We start from the raw sequence: 26,291 nt of genomic DNA, 5'->3' as shown, positions 1-26,291 counted from the left end.
CCGTCCAGTTCCCAGGCTCCTGAGGCCCCTGCGCACACCCAGCTGGAGCCGTCATCTGGCCCGGTTTTGTTAGCAACACTAGTACGGCAGAGGATCAGGAGTGAATCACGCTGGAGCCGGTCAGAAATGCACAGCGACTCTGTGCAGGTGGAGGTGGAGAATCTGCATGTGCTACACCCTGCACTGCCCCACAGTCAAGTCCACCCTGCGACAGGCTCTTCCATGGAGGGCTTTAGGCTCCCAGCCTATTCTCCACCCTTAGGGGAAAGTGTCACTCCCCATTGAGAATTCATGGTATAGAAGAGGAAGGAATATTTATTTCAATTTGAGGGGCAGAGGATGAGAGGCACAAAAGGAAAGGGGGCAAGGGAACCTGCCCAGGGTTTTGAAGGATGAGCAGGAGTTCAGCAAAACAGGGAAGGGACTCAGTGTCGAGTCCCCTTGCTGGGCTTCTTGAGCTCCTGTTTTCCTTTCAGACATTAGTCACTGTGTAGCCTGCCTCCAAGATAAGCCCCCATTGACCTTCACCTTCCTCTGTACCTTGGTACTTCTCTCTCATACTCTCAGCTAATTTGCATGATCAATAGAGTACAGCACAAATATAGGTATGCAACTTCCAGAGCCAGGTCCTGAGAGACTTTGCCAGCTCTGGCTTGGTCTTTTGGATGACTTCATTTGGCAGAACTGGGGGAATTTGGCTGCCATGACATGAGGATGCTCAAGCATCCCAGGGAGAGGCCCACAAGGAGAGGAACTGCCCTGGCGGCCATATGAGTGCGCCATCTGGGCAACAGATCCTCCAGCCCCAGTTGAGCCTTCGGATGACACAGCTCCCAACCCTCTTCCTGCGGGGCTGCACACATCACAGGGCAGACCCAAGTCACTCTGTGGGTCTGAATCCTGACATGCAGAAACAATGAAATAACAAATGATATTGCTGTTCGGAGCCACTAAGTTTTGGGGTGATTTGCTACCTGGTAATAAATAACAAGCACAGTCTGTCTCCTAACCCACTTCCCTCTTGTTTCAAGTCCTCCAGGGAAAGGCCTCTCTTACTCCTGCTGGGACCTGGTCACTTTGGCCAGTTTCCAACCTTCCCTTGTTCCTGCAGCTCCCCCAAGAATTCTGAGAGGCAGACAGCTCTAAGAGACGCTGAGAAGCAGGAAGCTCCTTCGATTCCTCTTTGGGTTGGGGGTTTACTGGGGAGTTTGGCCCCTCATGTCTAGAGAAAAATGTCAATTTACAGATCCTTTTATCCCTGATCCTCTCATCCCTCCCTGCCTCTCTCCATTTAGTAAAGTCTGTGAAAAGGTACCTCAGACCTGGGCTCAAAGATCTCACACCCAGCCAGGGAGGCGAGCATTTGTACACAAGCTCACGCATAGACAAAACCCTATGAGAGGAACAAGAGAGGGACCTGGGGAACCAGGCTGTGCACATGCTCTGTTAGACATACACAAGGGGGGAATACAAAGAATTTCTATGGGGCCCCACTTTAGTGGTCTCCTAGTGGCAATCAGGAAAGGCTTCCTGGGGGAGGCAGCATTTAAGCTGGATCTCAGAGCACAGATAGCACTTGCCACATTGGACAGAGGGAGAATGGGTTGTTTGGGGTGGTGGCAACAGTGTAAGAAAAGTGGAAATGCAAGAACAACCAGGAATGCTAAGTAACCACGGTATTCATGTTGGAGTAGCAGCAGATGGGCAGGGCTAACACCAATGAGAAGTTCACTGTTATTAGCGCCTACTGCATGCCAGGCACAGTCCTAGTTACTTTCCATCTTTTAATGCCTACAAGACCTCTGTGAAATCAGCCTGCTTTCTCCCTTGATTGCACAGCGGAGGGGACCAAGGCCCAGGGCCTGGACTGACCACCAGGACTGTGCTCCTTGATGTTCAGGAACAGAGACCCAAGCTCAGAGAAGGTAAGTAAGTGACTTATCTAAGACCTCACAGCAGTCTAGGGTACCTCCCAGGCTTGAAGTCAGGCTCCCACAGCACACAGAGCCACGCAGGCTCCCGGGTACTCGGTCAGATTTGCATCCGGCACACCCTCTGCCGGCAGCCTCTTCTCCACGGCTCCAGCTGCCCTCTACCCTCTTCTCCTTCAGCAACCAGCACCACATCCCCTGCCCTGGGAAGCTCCCTTGGTCCGGGCTGGCCTGGCTCCTGTGCCTCTTCACCCATTGCACCACCTGGCTGCTCACGCCCCAGGCCTGTCTCTGTTCCCTGGACACACCGGGCTCTTCCCTCCGAGTCGCCTACTGCACGCGCTGTTCTACCTGCCGGCAGGGAGTGCTCTTCTCCTGCTGGGCTCCTGCTCACCCTTCAGGTCTCAGCTCAAACGCCTCTTCTCTAAGAGGCCTTTCCCGGTCACCCCATGGCAGTGACTGGGTATCCCCGTCCCCTGGTTTATTTCTATCATAGCCCAGTGTCCTTAACACAGTCTGAAGGGCCAGGCTAGCTGGGTTTAAGTCCTTGGGTGAATTACTTAGCCTTTTTGTGCCTCAGTTTCCTTCTCTATCAAGCTAAGGACGATAATGATACCATCGAGCAGCTATAGGTTTAAATGAGCTAAGAACAGTGCTCAGAACAGTGTCTGGCCCATAGTAGGCCCTATAGATACGCCCAGTAGCTCTCAGTATTGGTACCTATTTATTTGCAGATTGCCCATCTTCCTCCTAGAATATGGCTCTGAAAGGCTGGGGGCCATGTCTGTCCTGTTCAGCACTATATCACCAGTACCCCCTAGGATTCCAGGCATAAAGCAAGTCGCCCAAAATACTGGTTGGTTGGTTGGATGAATGGATGGACTGATGGACGGGTGATGGAGGGATGACAAAGGGAGGGAGGCAGGGATGAAAGGATGATGGACGGGTGGTGGGTGGGTGGAGGGAGGGATGGTTGGAGTAAATATGCGCCTGAGCCACCGCTCCCTCCTGGTAGTCACATCTTCCTACACTCTTCTTTCCTATTCCAAATAGGAGACGCTGGTGAGTCTCACAGTGGACTATGCACTCACTAGTGAGCACTCGATAGTGTTTAAAACCCGCAGTGTACAGAGTGGATGACTGGCCAGGAGCCCAGGAGAGCCTTAATTGAGGAGAAAGGCAGTCTTAGAGGACAAAAGAATTTCAGTGGGGAGGGAGGTTGCGCAGGGAGTGGTTAAGGGGCATCTGGTTTAGGAAATAGCGCAAACAGGGCTGTGTGGCCCGAAGGTCTGGGTTTCTGTGTGAAAGGCGAGGGCCTGGAGCATCTGTGCCGTGGGGAGCGGCAGGAGAGCACATTGGATAGCAGGTGGGCTAAGGAGCTGGTGGTTAGCACCCAGGGTTTCCAACACAGGGTGGTGGCCTCAGGACTGCCCTTTAAGGACCCACCGTGGAGGCCATGCTTGGTCAGGCCAGAGGATTAGACCAGGAGGCAGGGGCAGCAGGAGAGGGCCTGGGAGACCTAACAGGAGTGACTTGGGGACCACACTGAGCGAGAACCATCCCTGCAAAGGACTGGCGGCCACTAAGACAGACACCCCAACGGAAGCTGGCGGGGAGCTTACCTGCACCAGATTCCAGCCCTGGAGGGACTCGGCGATGATGGATGTGACAGACGGACAGACGCCTCCAAACACCATCAAATGATTTGGGCCGTATTTAATGGCGTCATAGAAGGCTTTCAGTCCTTTGGCATTATCACACTGGAAAGCAACAGAGAAAGAGAGAGAGGCTCAAATTAGACTCAGCTTTCCCCAGGGGCAGGAACCCAACCGTGGAGTCACACAAGCCTTTCCTCATGGGAAACCTGCCAGCTTCAGTTCCCCCCCATGAAGGGACACTCTCTGTCACCCCCGAGCCCACACGTGGGTGCAGGGAAGTGTGGTCTCGGCATCTCCTACCCTGACTGCCCTCCCTTGAGCATCCTCCAAATCTAGGACTTTCCTTTCACTCTCCACCACCTCCCCTCTCAGCACTCCAAGGAAAGGATCTTCCGGAGTCTGGGATGCCTCACCCTGGGGTCTCCCCTTTCCATAACAGACACTTGCAAGTATTGACGAGGATGTGGAGAGTCTGGAACCCACATACACCATGAGCAGGAATAATAAGAGAGTTCTACAGGAAAAAAACCCCAACGTGCTGGCCCTCAGAAAGTCAAAGCAGAATGAACCCAGGATCTAGCAATTCCACTTCTCTTTCCAGTGGAAGGAACCCAAAGCAGGGGCCCAGGAGACATTTGTACACCCCCGTTCACAGCTGTATCAGTCACATCAGCCTAAAGTTGGAAACACCACAAATATCCATCAACAGAAGAAAGGGTGAACAAACCGTGGTCTACACCCAGGATGGAACATCATTCACCAAGAAGGAAGGAAATTCTGAAATACGCTACAACACGGTTGAGCCTGGGAGACACTGCGACACGAAATAAGACACACAAGAGGGCACATGCTGCAGGAGTCCTCTTATCTTAAGCACTTACAGGTGTCAAATTCAGAGAGACAGAATGGAGGTTCCTGGGGCTGGGGGAGGAGGGCCATGGGAGCTAGTATTTGACAGACTCGGGGTTTCAGTGTGGGATGATGGTGACATTCTGGAGATAGAGGGAGGCCACACTGCCCAACAGTGTGAATGCATTTAACACCCCTGAGCTGAGCTCTGCCCTTAAAGACAGCCATGTGGTGCATTTTACATGATGGATATTTTGCCACCATAGTAAAAAATAAATGAGAAAAGAAGATGATGGGGCATCTGAAGGGGCCAATCCATGGGCCAATGCATGCCCAGAGTGGCGTCTCTGTGCTCAGCCCCAGGCTGGGTACTGCGGGAAAGCTGGACCCTGCCCCCGCCAAGGAGCGCCCACAGGCAGGTATCAGAGAGGACCGCTGGCTGCAGAGCACCAGGGGCAGTCCAACGAGGAAATGGAATGTCTGCCAGGAATGTCTGCCAGCGTCTGGAGTCAGTCACGACTAACTTCCCACCTTCCCACCTCTACCCGGCTTATCCCAGCCGTGGGGTCAGCCCTCTCCTGGGCAGGGCGCTGGCTCCTAACTGGCCATCTAGTTTTCCCATGGGCCCTGTGGAGCCCATCCGCCACCCGGCAGTCTGCAGGCACTTGCTAAACATAACTTAGTTGTTCTCACTTTCCTGCTTTCTGTGCATTTAAAACTCAAATTCCTGGACAGGGGTCTAGCCCAGAGGAAGAGTGCTTGCCTACCATGTGCAAAGTCCCCCCAGCACAGCAAACAGAAAAGAAGGAAAGAAATCACCCTCGAATTCCTATCAGAATGTAATTCTTGAAAGGTTAGGTTAAAAACAATGCTTGCCAGGCACTGTGGCGCATGCCTATAATCCCAGTGACGGGAGGCTGAGGCAGGAGGATCACAGGTTCGAGGTCAGCCTCAGCAACTTAGTGAGGCCCTAAGTGACTTAAGGAGACCCTGTCTCAAAATAGAAAATAAAGGGACTGGGATGTGGCTCAGTGGTTGAGCACCCCTGGGCTCAGTCCCTAGTACAAAAACAAAACAAAACATAGCTCTCATGAAAATCCAGAGTGTGCTCATGACACTGTTTTATTTAACTCATTAATAAGAGGATCTGTAAGATGAAGTTGATTCGAAAGAGAATTAAAAAAAAAAGGATTTTCACAATGAAATAATAATAAGGAATAAGATTGCTAAATTCAATATAAAAACAATTAACGTCCTACAAGGAAATAAAATGCTAACCATTAGGGACAGAGAAGAAAATCACTGCAAACCAGCACTTCTTATCAGTTATAGAGAATTACAGGTCCTGGGCCTTAATCTACCAGGCCGAGTCTCACTCCTCCATTCAGATGACCCGCAGGCAGGCAGGAAGAACACCGCTCCAGGTGTCAGGCCAAATGGTCACATCTTTGCAATATTCTCAAGTTTTCTTAACATTCCTTGTCCTAAGAGAAGTCACAGGAGGCCAGCCCCTGCCTCCCACGCTGGCCCCGTTCTCTCTCCTCTCCTCCTCGCTCAACAAGTCAGGCCTCACCTGGCTCCTTTTTGTGCCTTGAAATCAAAGGCCATTTCCTGCCTGCCTCTGGGCCGTGGCGCCTGCCGCTTTCTTTGGCAGGAACACTCTTTCCTTGCTTCTCCTCACTCAGGCCTCCCTACCCAATAGGGCTCCTGCCGAGTCTCTCTCCAACACTGGCCTTATTTAATGTCCCAGCTTCGTTCCTAAAATGATCTGCAGTCATCTTGTCTATTTTTTGGTCACCTGCACATGGCTGATTTCCTTAACTAGAACCTAGGCCCCCGTAGCGTGAGGACCCGTACCGTCTCTCTTGAGCTCAGCTTCCCAGGATTCAGGAGCTACCTGTTGGAGCCCGAACTGCTCCCTCATCTCTCTTAATTGTTTTTTTTTTTTTCTGCTTATTGTAAATACATTTCTTCTTTTTTAAATTTTTTTGAAAATTTGTTCTAATTAGTTACACATGACAGCAGAATGCATTTTGACACATTGTACACAAATGGCAATGGCGCACAACCTCTCATTCCTCTGGCTGTAATGGTGCAGTCACTCCAGTCATATAATCATACCTGTATATAGGGTAATAATGTCTGCTTCATTCCACCTCCGCATCCCCTCCCCTCCCCTCACTGCTTTCTGCCCAATCCCAAGTTCCTCCATTCTTCCCTACATTGCTGGTGGGACTGCAAATTGGTGCAACCCCTCTGCAAATCAGTATGGAGAGTCCTCAGAAAACTTGGAATGGAACCACCATTTGACCCAGCTATCCCACTCCTTGGTTTATATCCAAAGGACTTAAAATCAGCATAGTACAGTGACACGGCCACATCAATGCTCATAGCAGTTCAATTCACAATAGCTGAACTATGGAACCAACCCAGAAGCCCTTCAAGAGATGAATGGATAAAGAAATTGGGGTACATATACTACTCAGCCTTAAAGAAGAATGAAATTATGGCATTTGCAGGTAAATGGATGGAGCTGGAAAATATCATGCTAAGCAAAATAAGCCAATCCAAAAAACCAAAGGCTGAATGTTTTCTCTCCTTTTTTTGTCTTCTCGTCCATTCTGTCTTCTTCTTCCTTTCTGCGGGTCCCCACCCTCCCCTTGTGACTACAATCCGGGGTCAGAGCAAGCTGGTGTTGGTTTGCATTCAAACCTACCCCAGGCTGCCCCAACAGGGATGCTCACCAGGACACAGAAACGAGTCCACCACCATTCCTGGCCTCAGACAGCTCCCTGTCTGCTGGGAGCCACACCCCAAGTCAGGACACAGGTGGCCACATCACATGACGGACAGCACGCAGAGGCAGATGCAGGCCATGGCTCACCACGAGGGCCAGTCCCGGAGAACTCTGGGAGGGGCACTCTGGGAAGGGAGTCATGGGTGGAGGGGTGGCACTGAACAGAGGCAAGGAGGTGGGACAGGAATGGCCCTGCTGCCCTCAGCAGTGGGTGGACATGGACAGGTGGCCATGGGAAGTGTAGGCAGGGTTCTGGACACAGGCTGGGGAGGTGGGATTGCATCCTATAGACCATTGGGGGAAATTTCCATTTTTAAGATTTCCTCTAATTTTAAAATTGGTTATTGTTTTTATTTTGCTAATAAAGAAAGAGGAAGATAAAAGAAAGGAAAGAATGGAGGGAGGGAAGGCTGTTTCCACTGCAGCAATAGACACAATACAGTGGTTCATGTTTTAATTGTTTCTACCATGATTTACTGAATCATTTGTAGCTTTAATATCTTTCTGTAATGATTTTTGGCTTGTTTTCTGATCTAATGACAATCATGAGGACAGCACCACAAGATTTATAATCAAATCCTGCATTGAAATCCTATTAAGAACATTGAACTCATTAAGACGTATTTGCTCAGCAAACACTTCCCGGATCTCCAGCCTGTCCAAGGTCCTGTGTTAGTGAGGGTGTCCTGGCTTCTCGCAAACACACTGGGCTATGTCAACTCAAAACTCTCAAGATATCTGGCAACCAGTACTGGAGCTGGAAGAAACTTTCCATATTCACCCGACTATCTATGGTGGGCAGTTTCAGCACCCCGTGACCAATGTTCTCTGGTGGGACTCCCATAAATGCTGTGTTTCCACAAAAGGGATTTTGCAAGTATGATGAAGGTTATTCATCAGCTGGCCTCAAATTATTATCCAGATGGGCCCAGTGCTGTTGCACAGACCCTCAAAACCAGAGCTCTTTGGCTAGTAACAGAGGGGAAATCAGAGAGTCAAAGCCAACATGGGTTTGACGAGCCAGTGTCGGTTTGAAGATGAAGAGTGCCAAGGAAAAGAAGACCTCAGACCTACACCTCCAAGGAATTGAGTTCTGCCAACACCATGAATGAGCATGGAGGGAAGTTTTTCCCAGCTGAGACCCCAGGTCAGAACCCCACCCAGCTGACACCTTGAATTTGGCCTCATGAAGCCCTATGCAAAGAACCCAAGAACCACACTGTGAGCAATCTTCTGGCAGGAAACTGTGAGACAATAAACGGTGTGGTTTAAACTATCAAGTTTATCATAGTGACAGCAGCAATAGAAAACCAATGTCCTCAGATAAAATGAGAAAAGTAAGAACAAAGTAGTGAGATTTCTTTACACTTAAATTTATTCCTTTAGCCTTAATTTCTAGATAAGGCCCTTTGCAGTTGATATGGTGTTGGAGTGTTTTTCTGTTATAAAGTGATAGATAGGAGGAGGGTTTTTGTTTTTAATATGCTGACATAACACAGTTTTGCACCCAACTTAGCTAAATTTCTATTCCAGGGCTCCCCTTCCTTGGTGTGCAAATCCACACACATCAGCAGTGCGAATCTAGCCCGTGCCCTTACTTTCAGATTCAGAGTAAGGATCAGAGAGAAAGGATCCGTCCCCCATCTTGCCAGGATTAGGAGACGATTTTCTGGATTCCCAGTTTAGAGTTTTCTAATAATCTAGAAGCTCGACAGGCAAAGAGGAACATTTAGAAAGGGCCATTGCCCCCAGAATAGTGCTGGAAGCCCAGATGACCTGTAGGCACTCACGCTTCCCGAACACTGATTAACAAACTGCAAGTGACAGGGACAGACCTGTCCCCTCTCAGGCTGTCCTTCCTCCCCCTTGTTCCTGACACTGCATCTTCTCACCTGACCTGGGTATTGTCACAAATAGATGGACTTCCCAGCTGAATCTGTGAAGCTGGATCAACCTGGAGGTTTTCAAACTCAGCCCAGCAGGACCTGGGGACAGTGGCAGGAGCACTACCCTCCGTGGTAGCCAGCCCTGCCTCTGATCCGGTTCAGACACAGCATCAGGGTCCACAGAATTCTGAATATGAAAAGCAGGTTTCTTTGCTAGTAGCAAACAATGTTTGCAGCCTGTGCAGGAATGACCCCAGAGGTCCTTGTCAAGTCTGACTTTGGTTTCCGACCCCGGGAAGGGCAGCGAGTGTCTCCCGGACAAGGTGGTTGGGCACAGACGCCACGGCTACCCACTGACAGTGAGTTCACGGCCCATCAATTTGCCTGATGATCAGTTCATCAAAACACCGGGGAATTTCTCCAGGCGTCGGCTTCCTGGGGATGCCTCGCAGACGGTCCGCCAGGCGCGTTTCACAGCACCCGTCCTTCAGTTCCGGTGAAAGTCAACTTCAAGTGCGTTTCGCATCTGCCTCCTTCCCAAGTGCTGCTTGGAGATGTTCCCCTAAAGGACTGTTTATGATGGTCCCTTCTGGTGGCCCCGCTGCTGCATAAGCCAGGGAAACACTGGAAGCTCTTGGGTACCTCACTAAAGGTGTTGGTCTGTCGGCTTCTAGAGAGCCGCTCACTGGGCGGGACACCTTTCTGGGAGTTGTTTATGGCAAGCTGCCCTTCAGCCATCAGGCTCTGGATGAGCTGCTCTCAGAGCCCCTAGAAGGGGGCTCGGCATCCTGGAAGAAAGATGGTCTTCATCACTGTCTCCTGCCCTCCCGCTCCCCAAATCCCCCTTAGAAACTTCTCCCCATGCTCCTGCAGAGGGCGAGCCGCCTGGCTGGCCCAGTCACCACCCGACCAGCACAGAGGGGACAAGGTTCTGTCACCCATCCAACTCATCCTTAGGACCAGCCTCCCATCTGCAGCCCCGCCCCTCGGAGCCCCACTCTGGCCCTAAGCAACTGTCACCTCCCACACTCCACCTCGGCTCCTGGAGCCTTCCACTCCCTGCCTCTTTGACTCCACATCCAGGGCAGCTCCCAGTTGCTCCCTCCAAATTCCACTATTTCATGACCGATGGCTTCTCCTTTCCTATAAGGACCTGCGGCGGACAAATCATCGCCGGCACATGTGGGCTCTTAAAATTCAACACTTAAAAAACAGGAACAGATCCAAGGGCCATGAAAATCAATTTTTTTTTTTAATGAAAAAAGTGAGACTCCAGAATGAAATCCATTTTCATTTAAATCTCATTTTTAAAGAATTAAAATACTTTTTGTTGACTGAGAAATTTCAAAGAAAATGTTGCTGAGAGTTTAAATGTAAAAGTGCCAAGAAAATGCCAGAGTTAATAGCAACCCATTTGAAACTGAAAATTGCTCACTCCAGAATATCAGAATGGAAGAATTTGAAAGCTCAGGTGTCCAATCTGTCCCCTGCCTCCCTCACAGAGGAGCCTGGGCCTCTGCTCCAATCCCTCTCGTGAACCTCAATCCCTTACCAGCAAAAGGCTCTGTCCCTGGCCAGCTCTGCTTCTTAGGAAGTCCTTCCTTTTGTTGGCCTAGAACATCCTTTCTTTTGCATTTCCGGTTTCCAAGTTCTCACACTAGGGCAGGGCTGAGCAAATCTCTCTCATAAAGGACACATAGTGAATATCTTAGGCTTCCTGGTCCCTATGGTCTCCATGGCAACTGTTTGACCCTGCTGCTGTTTACATGCAAGCAGCCACAGACCATAGGCAACTAAGTGAGCAAGGCCTCATTCCAGTATAATTTTATTTAAAAAGCAGGCAGCAGAAGGCTTTGGCCCCTGTGCCCTAGTTTGCTGTCCCCTGCTCTGTGACCTCATTGAACAAGAACAGTCCTCCACCCCATGAGAGACCTTCAGACACCCAAACAGCCAATCTGACTCCACGAGATGTCCTCAGTCTCAATGCCCTCTGCTCTTCTAACCAACCCAGGTCGAGACAGCTTCATAATCCCTTATGGGATTCCCTGGGAAGGCTCCGGGGGACCAATGTTTTGGGGGTGTAGCACCTAGCATGGTCTCCCAAAAACCCCCATCTGCTCTGCACAGAAAATAAAGCTAGCTAACACATACCGTGCCCTCACGATGTGTTAGGTACAGTGCTAAGCACTTCATCTCTCACAATATTATGAAAAGGTCAGTACTATTATTATTTCTGTGTTCTAGATAAAGAGGCTCACTAAGTTAAATAACTTGCTCAAGGTCACATAAATGGTAAGGATTCAATTCTAGGCACTGTAACTTTAGAATGCAGTTTTATTTTAAGTAAGCATTCAGAAATGGGCACAGTGGTGCATGCCTATAGTCCCAGCTGAGGCTGAGGAGGAAAGATCTCTTGAGCCCTAGAGTTCAAGAACAGCCTGGGCAACACTGTGAGACCCCCCATCTCAAAAAATGAACGATACTTTTATAAGAATCCATTCTTATCAAATAGAGACAGGAATTCACCCCATGCATATACCTTATATATGATATGAAAAATAGCAATAGACACCTGCAATACATCCAATGCCTGCTCTCGTTGAAGCCCCCAGGTGCCCACCTGCACATACCCTGCCCTCACCCAATGGGGCGGAGTCTGAACTTTGCATTGATCCATCCTCGCTTTTCTTTAGAGTTTTGAATGTGTAGGTTTCTAAACACTGCCATTTCATTTGACCTGTTTTTAACACATAAGTGAAATCATGCTGTGTGTTCCTCTGACAGTTACTCTGTGGCTCTTTGTCACGTTTGACAGATTCTGTGGCTGAGCACAGCTGCACTCCCTTCACCTTCGCAGGCAGTAGCATGCCACGGTGACGGCACCACGGTTCAATTGTGTGTTCCCCTGTCGATGGACACTTGGGTTGCTTCCAGGGTTCTGTTTGGTTGTGGTGATGGCTGAACATTTCTGTGCATATCTCCTGGCAGACCCAGGCAGAGTTTCTCTAGGGGGTAAACCTGGAAGCGGAATTGTTGAATCATACAGTTTGCCACACTTTCTCAAAGTGATCCATTTACACTCCCACCAGCAATGTTTGAGAGATCTCACGGCTCCACATCCTTGCCAACTTTAATTTTTGCCAGTCTTGTGGGTATTTGATATTTCATTTCGATTTGTGGGTTCCTGATCACTAAAGAGGGTAAGCCATCTTTTCACAGGTTTCTGGGTTGTTTGTGCCTCCTCTCTTGAATGGATGACTTTGCCCATTCTTCTCTTGGGTTGTTCATCATTTCCTTATTGATTTGTTCAGAGCGCTTCTAGAGCTCTGAACGACCCTGAACTCAATGAAATGGTCACCTCCTGCATTCTGGGTATTGACTTCTGTTGATGTGGCCTCAGACTGCAGCTCTTGTGCTCAGCACACAGTGCACACTGTCAGTGGAAACTACAAACTCAGCGTGCATCATCTTGGTCACCAAACACTTATGAGCATTTCACGGTCGCGGAAGGAGAGAGAAACTAATTGACAAAATCTAGGCAACTGAAAGATGAATCAAAACAAAGATCTCAGGAATGGAGGGCTTGTGGTGAAGAACAATGATGGTGTTAGCCAGCTCCACTCAACGTGGAGATAATGAGGAACATCAGCTCCAGGAGATGACGGAGGAGGGAGAAGGAATTGGAAGAGGCTAATTTCCTCTCCTGTCATGGAAGGGCTTTAATCGATACCATCTAAAATTGAACACAGGAGTTTAAAAGCCAGGATTCTAACCTCACTGCTTTCCATAATCTTTTATTACCCTTAGAGAGATATTTTGAAAACAACTATGGTTCAGTAGTGACGGCAAAACTGTTTAACATTGAACAATTCCTTCCGCTTTCCTTGTCCCTATTTTCTTGGGTTAGGTGCAGATAAATACCATTTAACATCAGATTTAAATAGGATTAATAATGACTTCACATTATAAAAGTCTTTCTTTCCATCTCTCTACTTATAATATGTAGACACAACAGCAGTCAGGTCATGTTAAAGCCCGTGGGATTTTTGAATGATTTTCTTTGTCTCTCTTCTTAGTACTTTTTGTTTTACTTGAATTCAAAAACACACAGAGGACTTTTATAAAGATAGTCACTTTTAAACTGGAAGGGCTTTCCACGCTTCCGATGCTTTCTCCTGTTTGTTCCTGAACCCAAGAACGGGACTTCACATTGATTATTGCTAATTGATGTTAAAAATTAGCCAGGGCTACGGACAACTGGATTAAACATACAATATTGTTGGGCCACTACAATTAGTTCAATCAAACCTTTTATGATCATCTACCAAGTACTAGAAGTTACCCCAGAAACAGTGAGTCCATGCAACATCTAAACATTCCTTGAACAGAACAGGTACTCAAGAGTCCTTAACAGATTTGGAAATTAGAACAGCAATAATAATAGCAGTGAGTGTTTATATAGCACTTGTTTGTGCGCGGCTATTTTCATTGCTTTATATATTTTAACTCGCTTAAGCCTCATAACAACCCTATGAACTGTGTCCTATTATTACCCATATCTTAACAGATGAAGAATCTGAGGGTCAGAGAGGTGAGTCATTTGCCTGAAGTTTTCTTTCTCTTTTCCATATTTTTTTATTGGTGCCTTACAAGTAGACATAATGGTGGGATCTGTTGTTACATATTCCTACAGGCGCACAATATAACAATATAATCCAACCAATATCATTCTCCAGTGTTTTCCTTTCCCGTCTGCCTAAAGTTGTTCGCAGACAGGGGCAGAGATGGGAGTCAAGCCTCGGGAGGCAAGGTCCAGAGTCCACCCTGAGTGATGCTCATGGTCTGTTCTTCCTAGACGCATGGAGGCTATGCTCCCCAGCCTCCCTTGCATATAAGGTGTGACCACTGGGTTTGGGTTATAAAATGTGACAGAGGTGACATGCGCTAGGCCCACGTGGGCCATGGTGCTCGGTGCTCTTTTCCCCATCATAGAGTGAGCAAAGAAGAATCCAAAGACCTAGAAAGGGACAGAGCCCTTAAACCTCAAATTCCTGTGACAGTCAGCGAAGACTACAACTAAACCAAGAGAGAAACCATCACTGGGGGCGACGTCACAAGCTGACAGCCTCCAGGACCCAAAGTATCAACAGAGCGTGGTGGTAAGAAAGGGCTTCCCATGGGCAGCCCTTGAGCCCCGGGGGTCTGGCTGGGATGCTGTCTTAGCCCAGGCTCTCTCCCGGGGTCTCCTTCCTTCCACCTCTCCTTGCACCACCTCTCTTCTATCTCTCTGTGCCTAGCCAAGGGCCAGGCCCCAGACAGGTGCTGACTGCATGCAGGTGGGCTGGAATCGCAGCTCGTGTCAGATACAGTCCCCACTGGTGGGTCCAGCCTGAAATACAAGCCGCCATCTCCAGGGCTCTGTCCCAAAGAGCTTATTCACTCCAGCCAGCGTGAGTTTTTCACACCCCTTCCCTGGGGGTGATGGACAGACCATCTGCTTCCAGAAGTCTCCTGAGAGCCAGGCTGTCCATCCTGAACACTGAGAAGAAAACTGGCACTTCTGAGTTCTCCCCGGAGCTGTCACTCTGAATTCTTGGCCAGCCACAGAGTTATTTGAGAGGGATGGAGCCACAGCGCACATCTCTCCTCTGCACCGTTAAAGCCAATTACCTGACTTACAAAATGTTTTTCAAAGGCTGGTAGACACAAACTGTGTTTCCTAATTAGCTGTCAATAAATCTTGCTGCATATGCAGGTGTGACATTTTAAAAAGTCAGGGTCACAAATGCAAATTGTGCATGCTGCCTGCAGGGGGGAGGGGTGCTCTTTTCTCTAGGTCTGTGCAAATATCACGTCGTCAACGCTCCTCTAGGGATGGGCGCCTGGGTCACCTGTTGATGAGGGACAGAACTCCTGTCCTGTTGTGTGCCACCAAGTCATCTCTACCCCTTTCTCCCTGCTTTTGGGGGATGTATGGGTTCGACATTGGCTGGGGGCCTGGGTAAGTCCGAGGGATATGAGATGGGTACATCATGGTCCCTGCCCTCGGGGGACCCATAATCCAGAGAGGGTGAAACACATAGAGATCATGGAATGAATGGCGGTTTGGATCAGGAGTTCTGGAACAGACCGTCATTGCTCCAACACTGAATGATGAGGAGCCAGAGCTTGTGGCAGGTGCTGGGGACACAGGAAAGGTCATGCAGTCTCAGCCATCGGCTGGGATAGAAGATTCAAATGAAAGTTTTAACACAAAGCAGGATAAAAATGGAAAGTGTGTAGAGATGCAAGTCGTGCAAAAGGAAGGAACACTCAGTCACCCTGGATATTCCGCCAAGACTTCTTGGAGGAGGTGGCATCGGAGCCACGCCTTGAAAGATGGGTGCAGGGGGCACACCAGGCTGAGTTCCGTGTGAGCAGAGGCACAGGGGTGGGAGACTACAGGCCAACAGGAGAAATGGAGCCTCCCTTTGGTGGCAGGAGCACAGGAGGGAGAGGGGTGTGGCAGGAGAAAGCACAGATGAGGTTGAACAAGCTTGGGCCAGCACCCAGGAGCCTTGGATGCCTGTGGTTTCTTTCCTTTGGGCAGCAACAGGTCACTACAGGGCCTTCATCAGGGGAGTGGAGAGGGAAGTGAGGCCTGCTTCATCCAGGTGCCTCTGGGGGTCTGAAAGGAGGAGGGAGGCTTCTGGAGAAGGAGGAGGCCAGCTGGGAGGTGGTGCAATGGATGGTCCAGGAGTGAGGGGCTGATGGGTGGCTTGTGAGCCACCTGGCCCAGTGACCCTGGGGAGGATGTGTGTCCAGCAAGAAGCTCATTTACTAAGGGACTCAGGCATGGGTTTGACTGGCTTGTGATCTTCACAGGACCCATTCAAAGGAAGCTCAGAGATGGGAAAGAGATCAAAGATGGAGTACGCTCAGCTCTATCAGGCATCTCTCGACCGCAGACCTGCCCACCACCCTCTGTGCCCTCTCCTCACATGCCTGAGCTTAAGAAGGCTGAGTTAGTCAAGGGAGTGGTTTCTGCGGTAGCAACAAACAACCCCCAAATCTCAATGGCTCGCCCGAGGAATAGCTGATTTCTCCTTCAGCAAGGAGGCTTGACATACCATAGACACGGAGGGGCCCCAGCTGACGCAGCAGCCACCATCTTGGATGCCACCAGTTGCCAAGGGAGAAGAAAAGGAATGGCGTGGAGGGGCTCGAGCAGCACTCATGGAACTCACTGACCTCCCCATCTAGGAGACACAGGCCCCACCCAAGTTCACTGACACAAGGTGTAACTTAGGACGTGGCCAACATGTTGGAGAGGAGAAGGAGGTGGCAGGAAACCGCCATTACCAGCCACAGCGATCTTTCAGGCCCCTTGGAGCCCTAACAGTCTGGAGTTTTGTTTATGCTCAAGGCCAGATTTTGAGTCAATTTAGACATATCCAGCTAACACTTATTTAACACTGACCTATGTGCCCAGTGCTCGACTAAATTTTTTCCATGCATTATCTCATTTCTTATTCACCCTGTATCTTGTTCAATATTTGCAATGACCCTGTGAGGTCGATGCAGTTATTAGCCTTCCTGTAACAGAGGAGGAAATTGAGGTTCAGGGAGCTTAACTGAAAAGCCAAGGTCTCATGACTGGTAAGTCCCAATGCCTGTACTCCTGCCCTAGCCAAGATACCCCGAACCACATGCTCTCAGGAAAAACTGCTTTTAGAGATTACCAGGGGTAGGGTAAAATGCCTCCGAGAATGCTGGGAATCCTGCAGGAGGATGATACAGAATTGATGATTTCACCAAGAGAAGGAATTAGGCTATAATCCTGAAAATCCAGAGGAAAGGCCGAGAGACAGGAAAAGCAAGTCTTGGGGACAGAGAGTGGTCCTGTCCTCTGTGTTGGCCACTTACTGGGAACTTGGGAGAAGGAGACACAAACCTGGGGGTGGGTAACACCAGAACACCTCTGAGGTCCTGGGGAGGTGTTTGTTGTTGTTGTTGTTGTTGTTTTACCATTCTGATCATTTTCAATTGTAGTTTGGTGGTGTTAAGTGCATTCACAATGCTGTGTGGTCATCACCAGCACCCATTTACAGAACTTTTTCATCCTCTCCAAGAGAAAAAGCTCTGTACCCATTAAACTCTGTTTTTTTTTTGGGGGGGGGTGCAATACTAAAGATTGAACAGGGGGGAAGGGCGAGGTGCTTAACCACTGATCCACATCCTCAGCCCCTTTTTGTATTTTATTTAGAGACAGGGTCTCCCCGAATTGCTTAGGACCTCACTAAATTGCTGAGGCTGGCTTTGAACTTGCGATACTCCTGCCTCAGCCTCCCGAGCCACTGGGATTACAGGCATCCACCACTGTGCCCAGCCTGGAAGTTCTCAAGTGCACTTCAACCTGACAGTGACATCACCATAGCTAATGTGGGGACCTGAGAAGCCACTTGAAAGGTGTCAAGGAGGAGGAGAGGCAGGGGAAGAGATGGGTGGTGAGTAGCACTGTGGTCCCCAGGAGGTCCAATGCCCAGGAAGGGTAGTGTGAGGAGCAGAGGCAGGGAGGCCTTGGAGAGGGAGAGGAGTCTCAGCTTCCTCCAGGAGCCCTGTGAGTCCTAGTGGCTGAGGTAGAGCTGCCGGGAGGGGACACGGGCCCTGAGGACACCACCAAGCCCATCGTGTGGAATAAGGCAGGTGAGGCTGGCCACCAGTCTGCTGACTTCCCCGGGGGAGCCACATCCCCAAATCCAACTGTCTTTCCTGGGACACAGGCCAGAGTTGTCCCTGTGGATCACCCACAGGCCCAAGGGACATGCACAACATTCGCTGGGCGCGGGTTTGGAGACGCAGGCCAAGCACAGCATGGCCACCACTCCCCCAGCAGCGGCTCCTGCTCCTCAGGCAGCTGCCTCCCTGCCTCAGCAGCCACTCAGCTGGAGCTAATTACGTGCCTCCCTGTCCTCCAGCTGGGGACACGACGGCTACTCCCAGCCTGATGGATGAGTGCCGGGCCCCTGTCACACATCCCTGTGACCAGAAGACTCTGCTCAAGGGACCTGCCAGTTTCCAGGACCTGTCACAGATCCTACTTCTCTGCAGCATGAGCTGCAGCAGGTACCTGGTCCCAGAGGTCCCTCCAAGAGGTGACCTTCCCAGCACCCCAACATCCTGGGCTGCTTCCTCGCTCCCACCCTATTGCCCCTGACCCTACAGGCACAATAGTGATCTCACTTGAAAGGTATAGTGGAACTTGAGGGTCCCATTAACATGCTGTGCCCAGACTCCAGATCCCCAAGTCTGAGGTCCTAATGTCCCAGGACTCAGGCCCATCCCATGGCTGAGATCCTGCTAGGGGGTCCCCCAGCCCATATCAGCTGTGCCCACCCCAACTGCTATGCCTGAGGCTGGCCCTGCACAGGCTGAAAAGTGTGAGGGTCCCTCACCTAGGAAAGAGGGCAGAGGGGCTTCTGCGTGGAGCCAGCCAGACCGCAGACCATCTTCCAGGTGCCACCCATGCTGGGAGGGGCAGGAGAGGCACCAGTGGGTGGCTTTGAGCAGGGGAAGAGGAGGCTGCAGTGGGCCTCGAGGCAGGGGCTGGGACCAGGACGGTGGCCAGGGCTGGGAAGCCTGTGCAGGACTCAGTGGCTGCCCTGAGCAGCAGCCCCAGGGGCACCAGGGGAGGTGCAGGCCCTGGAGGCAGCCACTGCAGCCTGGCAGGGGACTCACATGCCTCAGTTTCCCTTTGTAACACAGGGAAGCGAGCTGGGCAGCTGCTGTGGTTGGGCAGGGCGGAGCCCAATGACGCATATGTTCAAGGCTTGGTGCAGGGAGCTGGGGTGGGAGCTCGGGGAGGTCTTCAGGCCATGGGGTGCCTTCAGGGGGACATCTCATGAGACTCCTGACTAGTACTCACCAGAGGACTGAGGTCAAAACCTCAGCTTGGCCCCGCCCTCTCTCTCTCCCTGCCTTGCTCTGAGATGTCGCCATGGGCCTCTATGCTCACTCGCCTCAAAGTGCTGCCACCTGCCACTGTCACCATGGGCCAGACCATTGTCTCCCTTCCTGCTGACTTTGGCCGCTGAGCCTCCATGACTGCGGGCTAAACACACTTCTCTTTACTCCATTTGTAGCCTGCACTGGACTCTCACTGAAGTGACAGGAGGCTGAGCCTGGGATGGCCTGACCATAGGCCACCGACGGGCTGCAGGGTTAGTGCCATGTGTACTCAGTTTCCCAAATTAGGCATTTCCCGAGGATCTCTTTTGACGCAAGCTCCACCAAGCACTGGGCAAACAGGAAGAACCCAATCAAGGCAAGTCCTTGCAGCTGCAGGGGACAGGAGAAGGGGGCCAACAAGAGACCACAGCACAGAATGGCCTTGGTCCCCTCAGGATGCTACAGCAAAATACTGAGCAGCTGATAAAAGGTACAGATTTCTCTCCTGCATTTCTGGGCGCTGGGAAGCCAGAGATCAAGTGGTCAGCAGGTTCCGTTTGTGGTGAGCGCCCATTTCCTGATTCATAGGTGGTGACTTCTCACCGTGTCCTCACGGTGGTTAGAGGTTAGAACATGGTCCCTGGGGGCTCATTTAGAAGGACACTAATCCCGTTCATGAAGGCTCCATCCTTCGCCTAAAACCCTACTCCTAACGCCATCACAGAGGGCATCAGGATTTCAACAGATGACTTGGGGGCACACCAACATGCAGACATCAACAGTGGGGAAGTGTACCGTGAAAGGGGCAGAGATGGGGCCAGAGGAGGCCCTGGGTTCAGTACCAGGAATCAGAGAGGACTTCCTGCAGGAGGGGGCCTTGGTGCTGATGCCAAATCTGGATGCATAAGAGGGAGACGGCAGATGCAGGGTGGAGGAGGGAGGCCACCGGGGAAGGGCACTTACTCGCCCACTCACCCACCCACTCACTCTAGGAGAACTGTTGAGAACTTACTTTCTGTCAGGCATGGCACTAGGTGTCAGGGACAACACAGGGACAAAATCCCTGTCCTTGGAGACCTGCCATTCCAATTGGGGAGAATAAATCAGGAGGATAGAAAAATTTTTAGTCAAGGTCAAATGTCAAAGAGATGAATGAGTAGGATGCACACTATACAGTGATGGCGTTAAGAAGGTCAAGGCCAGGTACCCTGCAGCACGGGGGCGGGGCGTGAACTGGGCGGGGCCGGCACTGGAAACCAGGCTTCTGCCTTGACCAGGAGTCAGGTCCCAGCCCCATCCTACTTCTGGCAACCCTTAGCTGGTGACCCCTGGGTAGATGGTGACCTTCCTGAGCTTCTTAAAATTCAAGATCTAATGGGTTTCCCTCCCCCAGGACAGACAGCAAATCGGGTGGGATGGGAAAGACGTCGGATGACCTTGGAATTACATACCTTGAGGGGACACTCAATTTCATATCTGGACCTAAAGCAGAGGCTGCCTTGGGACCAGGGACTCAGGTGTTGGCTGTTTGCTGGGTGACCTTGGTGTGGGCACTTGCCATCTCTGAGCCTCAGGATCCTCATCCAGGACTTCCTCTGGGGCTCTCTCAACTCCAAGGATTTGGGGAATTTCCTACACATGGTAGTTTGGTGCCTCTAGAGCAAGACCTGCAAGAACCCTCCCTCCCAAAGCTGGGTCCAACCCCGGGGGGCAGGGGAGTACCTGCCCAGACACAGAGGGAAAGCAGGGCTACATGCGGCCCCCACTCTGCCTCTTCCCCAGGATTGTGCCCCAAAACACTTGTCACAGCTTCCTGGGCCCCTCGCCAGGCCTGAGGGCCAAGGACGTTTTACTTTCATGAATTCTGCAAACAGGAGAGGAGGGCTCTTCAGTGTTTATTCATTTTCAAGCAGAAAAAAAAAAATTATGATTTTTCCCCCCTGAGTAGCAGCCTTGCTGTGAAATTGTTACTTTGTTTTCTTTTTAGGCTTACAGATTCTTCCTGAGCCTTGAAAAACTATTTGAACACATTTGTTTTTTCTCACAATTAAAAAAAGGAGTGAGGAGAACAAGCAGGAAGTGAAATCAGGCAGAGGGGAAAGGAAGACTGTGGACTGCATTTATCTGAAGCACCCAGAGGCATCCAGAGACAGAGCGCAGCATGGTGGCGGCCAGGGGCTGGAGGAGGGCGCTGGGAGCTGTTTACCTGGTGCATAGTTTCCATGTGGGAAGATGGAAAGATGGAAACAGTACAGGTCAGGGACAGAGGTGACCAATGCACAGTAGTGTAAAGTCATAACGCCACTGAGCTGCACTTTTAAAAATGGCTAAAAAGATAAGTGCTATGCTGTGCATACTGAACCACAGCTTATTTAAAACAAAAACAAAAACAAAAACAAAAACAAGAACAAGCAGAAGTGAAACCTGCCCAGCATGAGTCTTATGGCTTCCTTGGGCCTCAATTTCCTAATCCATAAAATGAGGGAGAAGGGGCTGGGGTTGTGGCTCAGTGGTAGAGCGCTCGCCTAGCATGCACGAGGCCCTGGGTTCGATCCTCAGCACCACATAAATGTAAAATAAAGATATTGTGTCCACCTAAAACTAATAAATAAATATTTTTTTAAAAAATGAGAGAGAATACATTCCTTCCTGTTCTCTGAGCCTTGAGTGTGGTTAGAAAATCCATGTCTTTTTCTCTGCCGAGTCAGGAGAGCATTTTTCAAACCAGAAACTAAAAAAAAAAAAAAAAAATGAAAATGGAACCAAAGAATGGACTGCACTGTTACACAGCAGCATCAGTGGGTGGGATTCCCAGGCAGACAGGAGCCTAGAAACTTCCATCAGTGATGCAACTGGAGTTGAGAGAGAGCAGGAGTTGCCCAGGGCACACCTGGGTCTCCTAGCTCCAGCAGAGCCTCCCCCAGACCCCCTCACCTAGATCCCACCCCCCACCCCCCGAGATGGCAGGGGGCTTCTGCTATGACAGCATGTCCCCATCCCCTTGGTCTGGCCAGGTCCTGCACATGTGGCTTCGTCTGGAAGCCTTTGCTGAGTAGGATGCTGCGGGGATGGTGTTTCCAGAGGGATCCAGCACATAGGGGCTCTATCCTGGATCTCTGTCTCACAATGGTCAAGGGTCTGGCTCTGAGTTCAGATCTCCCACTTACCAGCTGAATGCCCTTGGGCAGACCCCAGCCTCCTGCCTCAGTTTCTTCATACAGGGATAATAAGCGTCCACTTCATACAGTGGTGAGGGTTCGATGAGTTCATTCATTCAAAGTACTGGGGGTGGGGGCGCGTGCCAGCACCTCTACACGCTTGAGAACCGTGGCCCTTCCACTCACGGCCCCAGAATACCATATGTACCCCTCTGGGAGCTCAGCAAGGGGACCAACCTCTGCACATGTCCAGAGAATGGAATGGAGAGAGGCGCAGCCCAGCTGGGGTGGGGGGTCTGGCTTATGGGTTTCCTTCTCAGCAATAGAGACCCCAGGATAGCAACAACCCCACCCCGTCCCTCCTGAGGCAAAGGGAAGGGGTTCTCCTCACAGCCCCCTGTTTTATCCCTATAAAATGCCTGGTCCAGCTCTAGCCATGTGGTGGAAGGAGCCGGTGGTATGGTCAGACAGGACCATATGGGAACCCGCCCCTTGCTCTTTCTTGCTATTTCAGGCCAATCTGTGACGGGACAACCGGGCTTCCTGATCCTGCCGACCCACCCTTTTGAGCGCGTTCTGCGAGGCCCAGCCTCTATCCACCTGCCTCCCGGCTGGTGAGCTCATTTCCACAGATCCTGTCAAGACCCGCTCTCTTTGAGGTAGAGCAAGCAGCAGATGGGATGTTCCCCTCGGCATCCCTACTGGAGATGTGCGTGGGACCTGGCAGCTGAGCTCCCCAAAGCCTGAAAGTGGGGTGCATGCAAGTGCAGAGGGAGGCGGGGCTCCCATCTCAAAGCTTTCCATGAAACCCTGGTGCCAACTCACCCTCCCAACCAGGGTCGGGGGCAACCCATGGTGCTCAGCCTCCAGGCACCCACAGTTCAGAAAGTGTTGGGCTAAGAGGGGCTCATGGGGTCAGCTGGGCCAATAGCTGCCTCACACTGCTGAGGAGCCCCACGGTGCCTCTTGTCTGAGCACACACAAACCCCGACTCCTGTGGGCCCAGGATGCTGACACCTCCCCAGGATCTCATTCACGCTGCTCTAAAATAGATGTTCAAGGGCGTGCTGGATTCTCTCTCCTACACAGCAACGGGGCACACAGAGTCTGGTTTTTAAATCGGGAAAGTGGCAATCACAAACATCATGCCAGGAACAATGCAAGTGGCCAGAGGGCCCACCAGGGCAGAATCATACCCTCAAAAGTCATTTTACTAGCTCCCAACTCCTGCAGGCAGGACAAACCCACACACATCGCAAACATCATCTCATGCCCCCACATGGCCACCGCATCCCCATTTCACAGATTTGGAAAGAGAATCTCAAGAGTTTACATAACCAACTCAAGGATATGCGGTTGGCAAAAGAGAAGCTGGCTTGGAGCCTAGACCCAGCCATCCATACCCCCCTAGGACTCATGAGATCTGGGGGTGGAACATCAAGGATAAAATGGCAGCTTCCCTGACCTCCTACAGTCTCCAGGAGTAATGGCACAGCCACGGAAACTTCCAGAAACAGAGAATGAAGAAGGAAACCACGCCAAGAGAGGGCAAGGGCTCATGCCAGGGGAAAGCAGGGCCGAGCAGTTACCTACAGGTGAGTTCCAAGAGCCACACATGAGCTCGTCCTGTCAATGACAAAAGCTACCTTAAGGGTTTCCTAGAAGAGGCCACTGGCTAGGACCTTCTTGGAGGAGGAGGGTTTTGAGCAGGACAGGAGCCTGAGAAGTGCATCACGGATCCGGGGGGTATGAAGCTCACAGGGCTCCACCCTGACCCCACGCCCACCCTGCCTTCCCTGTGTTCTCGGGGGACAGGAGAACACAGCCCCACCCAGAGGTGTATCCCTGACCCGGCGCGTGACAGGGAAAACAAAGGACTTTCTCAAGGAGGCAGGCGGATGCCGTCAGCCGAAATAGATAAATTAAAATGTGGCATTGTTGTCTCTGCGTACGTTGGTTTTAATTACTGTTTACTGAAAAACTGAAACTTCACATAGGAAAGGAGAAAAAAAATTCTCAGAGTTGTGCACAGTGTACCAGATCGAATTTGGCGCTGATGGCAGGACCTCCATCAGCTCTCTCCAGGGCCCACCAAGGGCAGGACACAGCTCCGAAAGCCCACCCAGCACCCATGAGTGCAGCCGCACACTCCCCACCCCTCAGCCTGCCACAGACCCCGCGGGAGAGACAGCACTCTCTGTCTTCTCAGTCTCCACCACGTCCTCTATGTGGGCTTCAGTCTGTCTATTATTAGCGAGGCTGTTGGCACAGTGGCTCCCCTGCCAACCCACACCCCAGGGTGGGCCTGCCTGGGAGCAACAATCACCCCTGAGCCACCTCTCCAGCCCTGCCCCTGACTCAGGCTCTCTGCCATCCTGTCCAACCGAGCTGACACAGATGGGCATCATAAGGAGGCTCAGGGAGGGTCTTGTCCCTGGGTGGGGTCTTTGGTGTCCTTGAAAGTAAGAACTCCAACGTAGGCATTTCAAACTATTCCCCGAGAGACCTCTTGGAGGGAGACTGACGTGGTGGGACCCTACTGGCCAGGGTTCTGACCAGGAGTGTTTCCTCCTGAGGATTCCATACATGGACTTCCAGAAATTTTTATTTGAAAGGAGGATTCTGTAGCCAAGCAGAAGAGTGGACACCAGGAGACGAGAGAGGCGCACAGGTGACCCTGCTGTGGTGGTCATGGTTTACCCCATTCAGATGGGTCCCCTCAGCCCAGAGGTGTCTGTGGCAGGAAAGCTCTGCCCTACAAGAGGTCTAGTAGGTTTGGCCGTCAGACAACGTCAAACTCCCAGGAGACAAGGGCAATCGTGGAGTTTCAGCATGGGGAGAAGGACCAGGGTTTTCTCTCGATTCAGCTGGGGTTGAATTATAAATGTATGAACGTGGCTGTATAACCAATGTGATCCTGCAATCTGTACACGTGGAAAAATAAGAATTCATAACCCACTTGAATCAAATGTATGATGTATGATATGTCAAGATCATTGTATTGTTTTGAGCAACTAATTTAAAAAAAAGAAAAAATAATAATTATAAATGGCCTTGAATGCCAGGTTGAGAAGGCCACCTCTACACTATGGAGCATGTGGCCCCCAGACCCTGGACGCATAGCACATGGGGGTGCTGATGGGCTCTGCAAGTGTGTGGAGATATACACAGGTGTAAACCCAGAACACAAACAGACCTTGGGACCCCACCCAGGCACCAGGAGGATCTTCCCAACTAAGGAAGAAGGGGGCTGGTGTTCAGGACTAGACGACAGGGAAGACCGTCAGGGACAGGTCGGATGGGCAAGAGGCGGGGTGAGGAAGTCCAGCTCATCTTGCTGAAGCAGAAGGTAGGAGAAATGGACCGAGATGGGGTCCCGAGTAGAAGGTGCCTGCAGGGCTGTGATGCCAGGAGGTCAACTAAGGAGCAAACCAAGCCAGGCGCCGTGGCACATGCCCCAATCCCAGTGATTTAGGAGGCTGAAGCACAAGGATCCCAAGTTCAAGGCCAGCCTCAGCAACTTAGCGAGACACTCTCAAAATAAAAAAAATTAAAAAGGGCTGGGGATGTAGCTCAGTGGCAAAGTGCCCCTGGGTTTAATTCCAAAAGAAATTTATTCTTTAAGGAAAGAAAGGGACAGCCCAGGCACAGCCATGACTGAAGCTGGTGGCAGGTTGACTGAGAGGCTGTTCAGCCCACTGTCTCTACTGCAGTTTATTTCCAAAATCAGCAAAAGCTGAGTTTTGCCCCAAACAAAAGCTCAAGAGTGAATAAAAGAGGAAAGGAAAGGGCCAAGCAACCCCTCAAACCTCCCCCTTTAACCTTCCAGGCACACCTGCAGGAAAGAGATAATCAAGTGTCCAAATCACAGCTAGGAAGAGGGTGGAGGGGCTGCCAAGGCGGGGAGGCTCTGACTGCCCCTCTGGGCAGTGTTCTCTAGGTGGCCCTGCCCTCCTGCAGCACCAGCCTGATGACCCCAAGCTCCAAACTCCATCCCTGCACTTCCCTCAGCACCAGGTCACACAGGGACCCACAGGTCCAAACCCAGACTCACCACCTTCCCCTGAGTCCCCATCAATACCAAT

The 26,291-nt window shown here is 51.0% G+C and overlaps 1 protein-coding gene across 1 annotated transcript in view; it reads right to left on the bottom strand.

Moving 5' to 3' along the window:
- Positions 1-26,291, bottom strand: part of Gabbr2 (gamma-aminobutyric acid type B receptor subunit 2) — a 352,972-nt gene that overhangs the window by 233,381 nt on the left and 93,300 nt on the right. Inside the window, exon 2 of the mRNA XM_076843252.2 lies at positions 3,554-3,691. Within this exon, the coding sequence (XP_076699367.1) occupies positions 3,554-3,691 (138 nt within the window). The remainder of the gene's footprint in view (positions 1-3,553; positions 3,692-26,291) is intronic.

The sequence above is a fragment of the Callospermophilus lateralis genome, chromosome 2 (genome assembly GCF_048772815.1).
Source record: "Callospermophilus lateralis isolate mCalLat2 chromosome 2, mCalLat2.hap1, whole genome shotgun sequence".
NCBI lineage: Eukaryota > Metazoa > Chordata > Mammalia > Rodentia > Sciuridae > Callospermophilus > Callospermophilus lateralis.
Note: the sequence above shows the minus strand (reverse complement) of the source record. Positions and strands in the feature narration are given on the sequence as shown.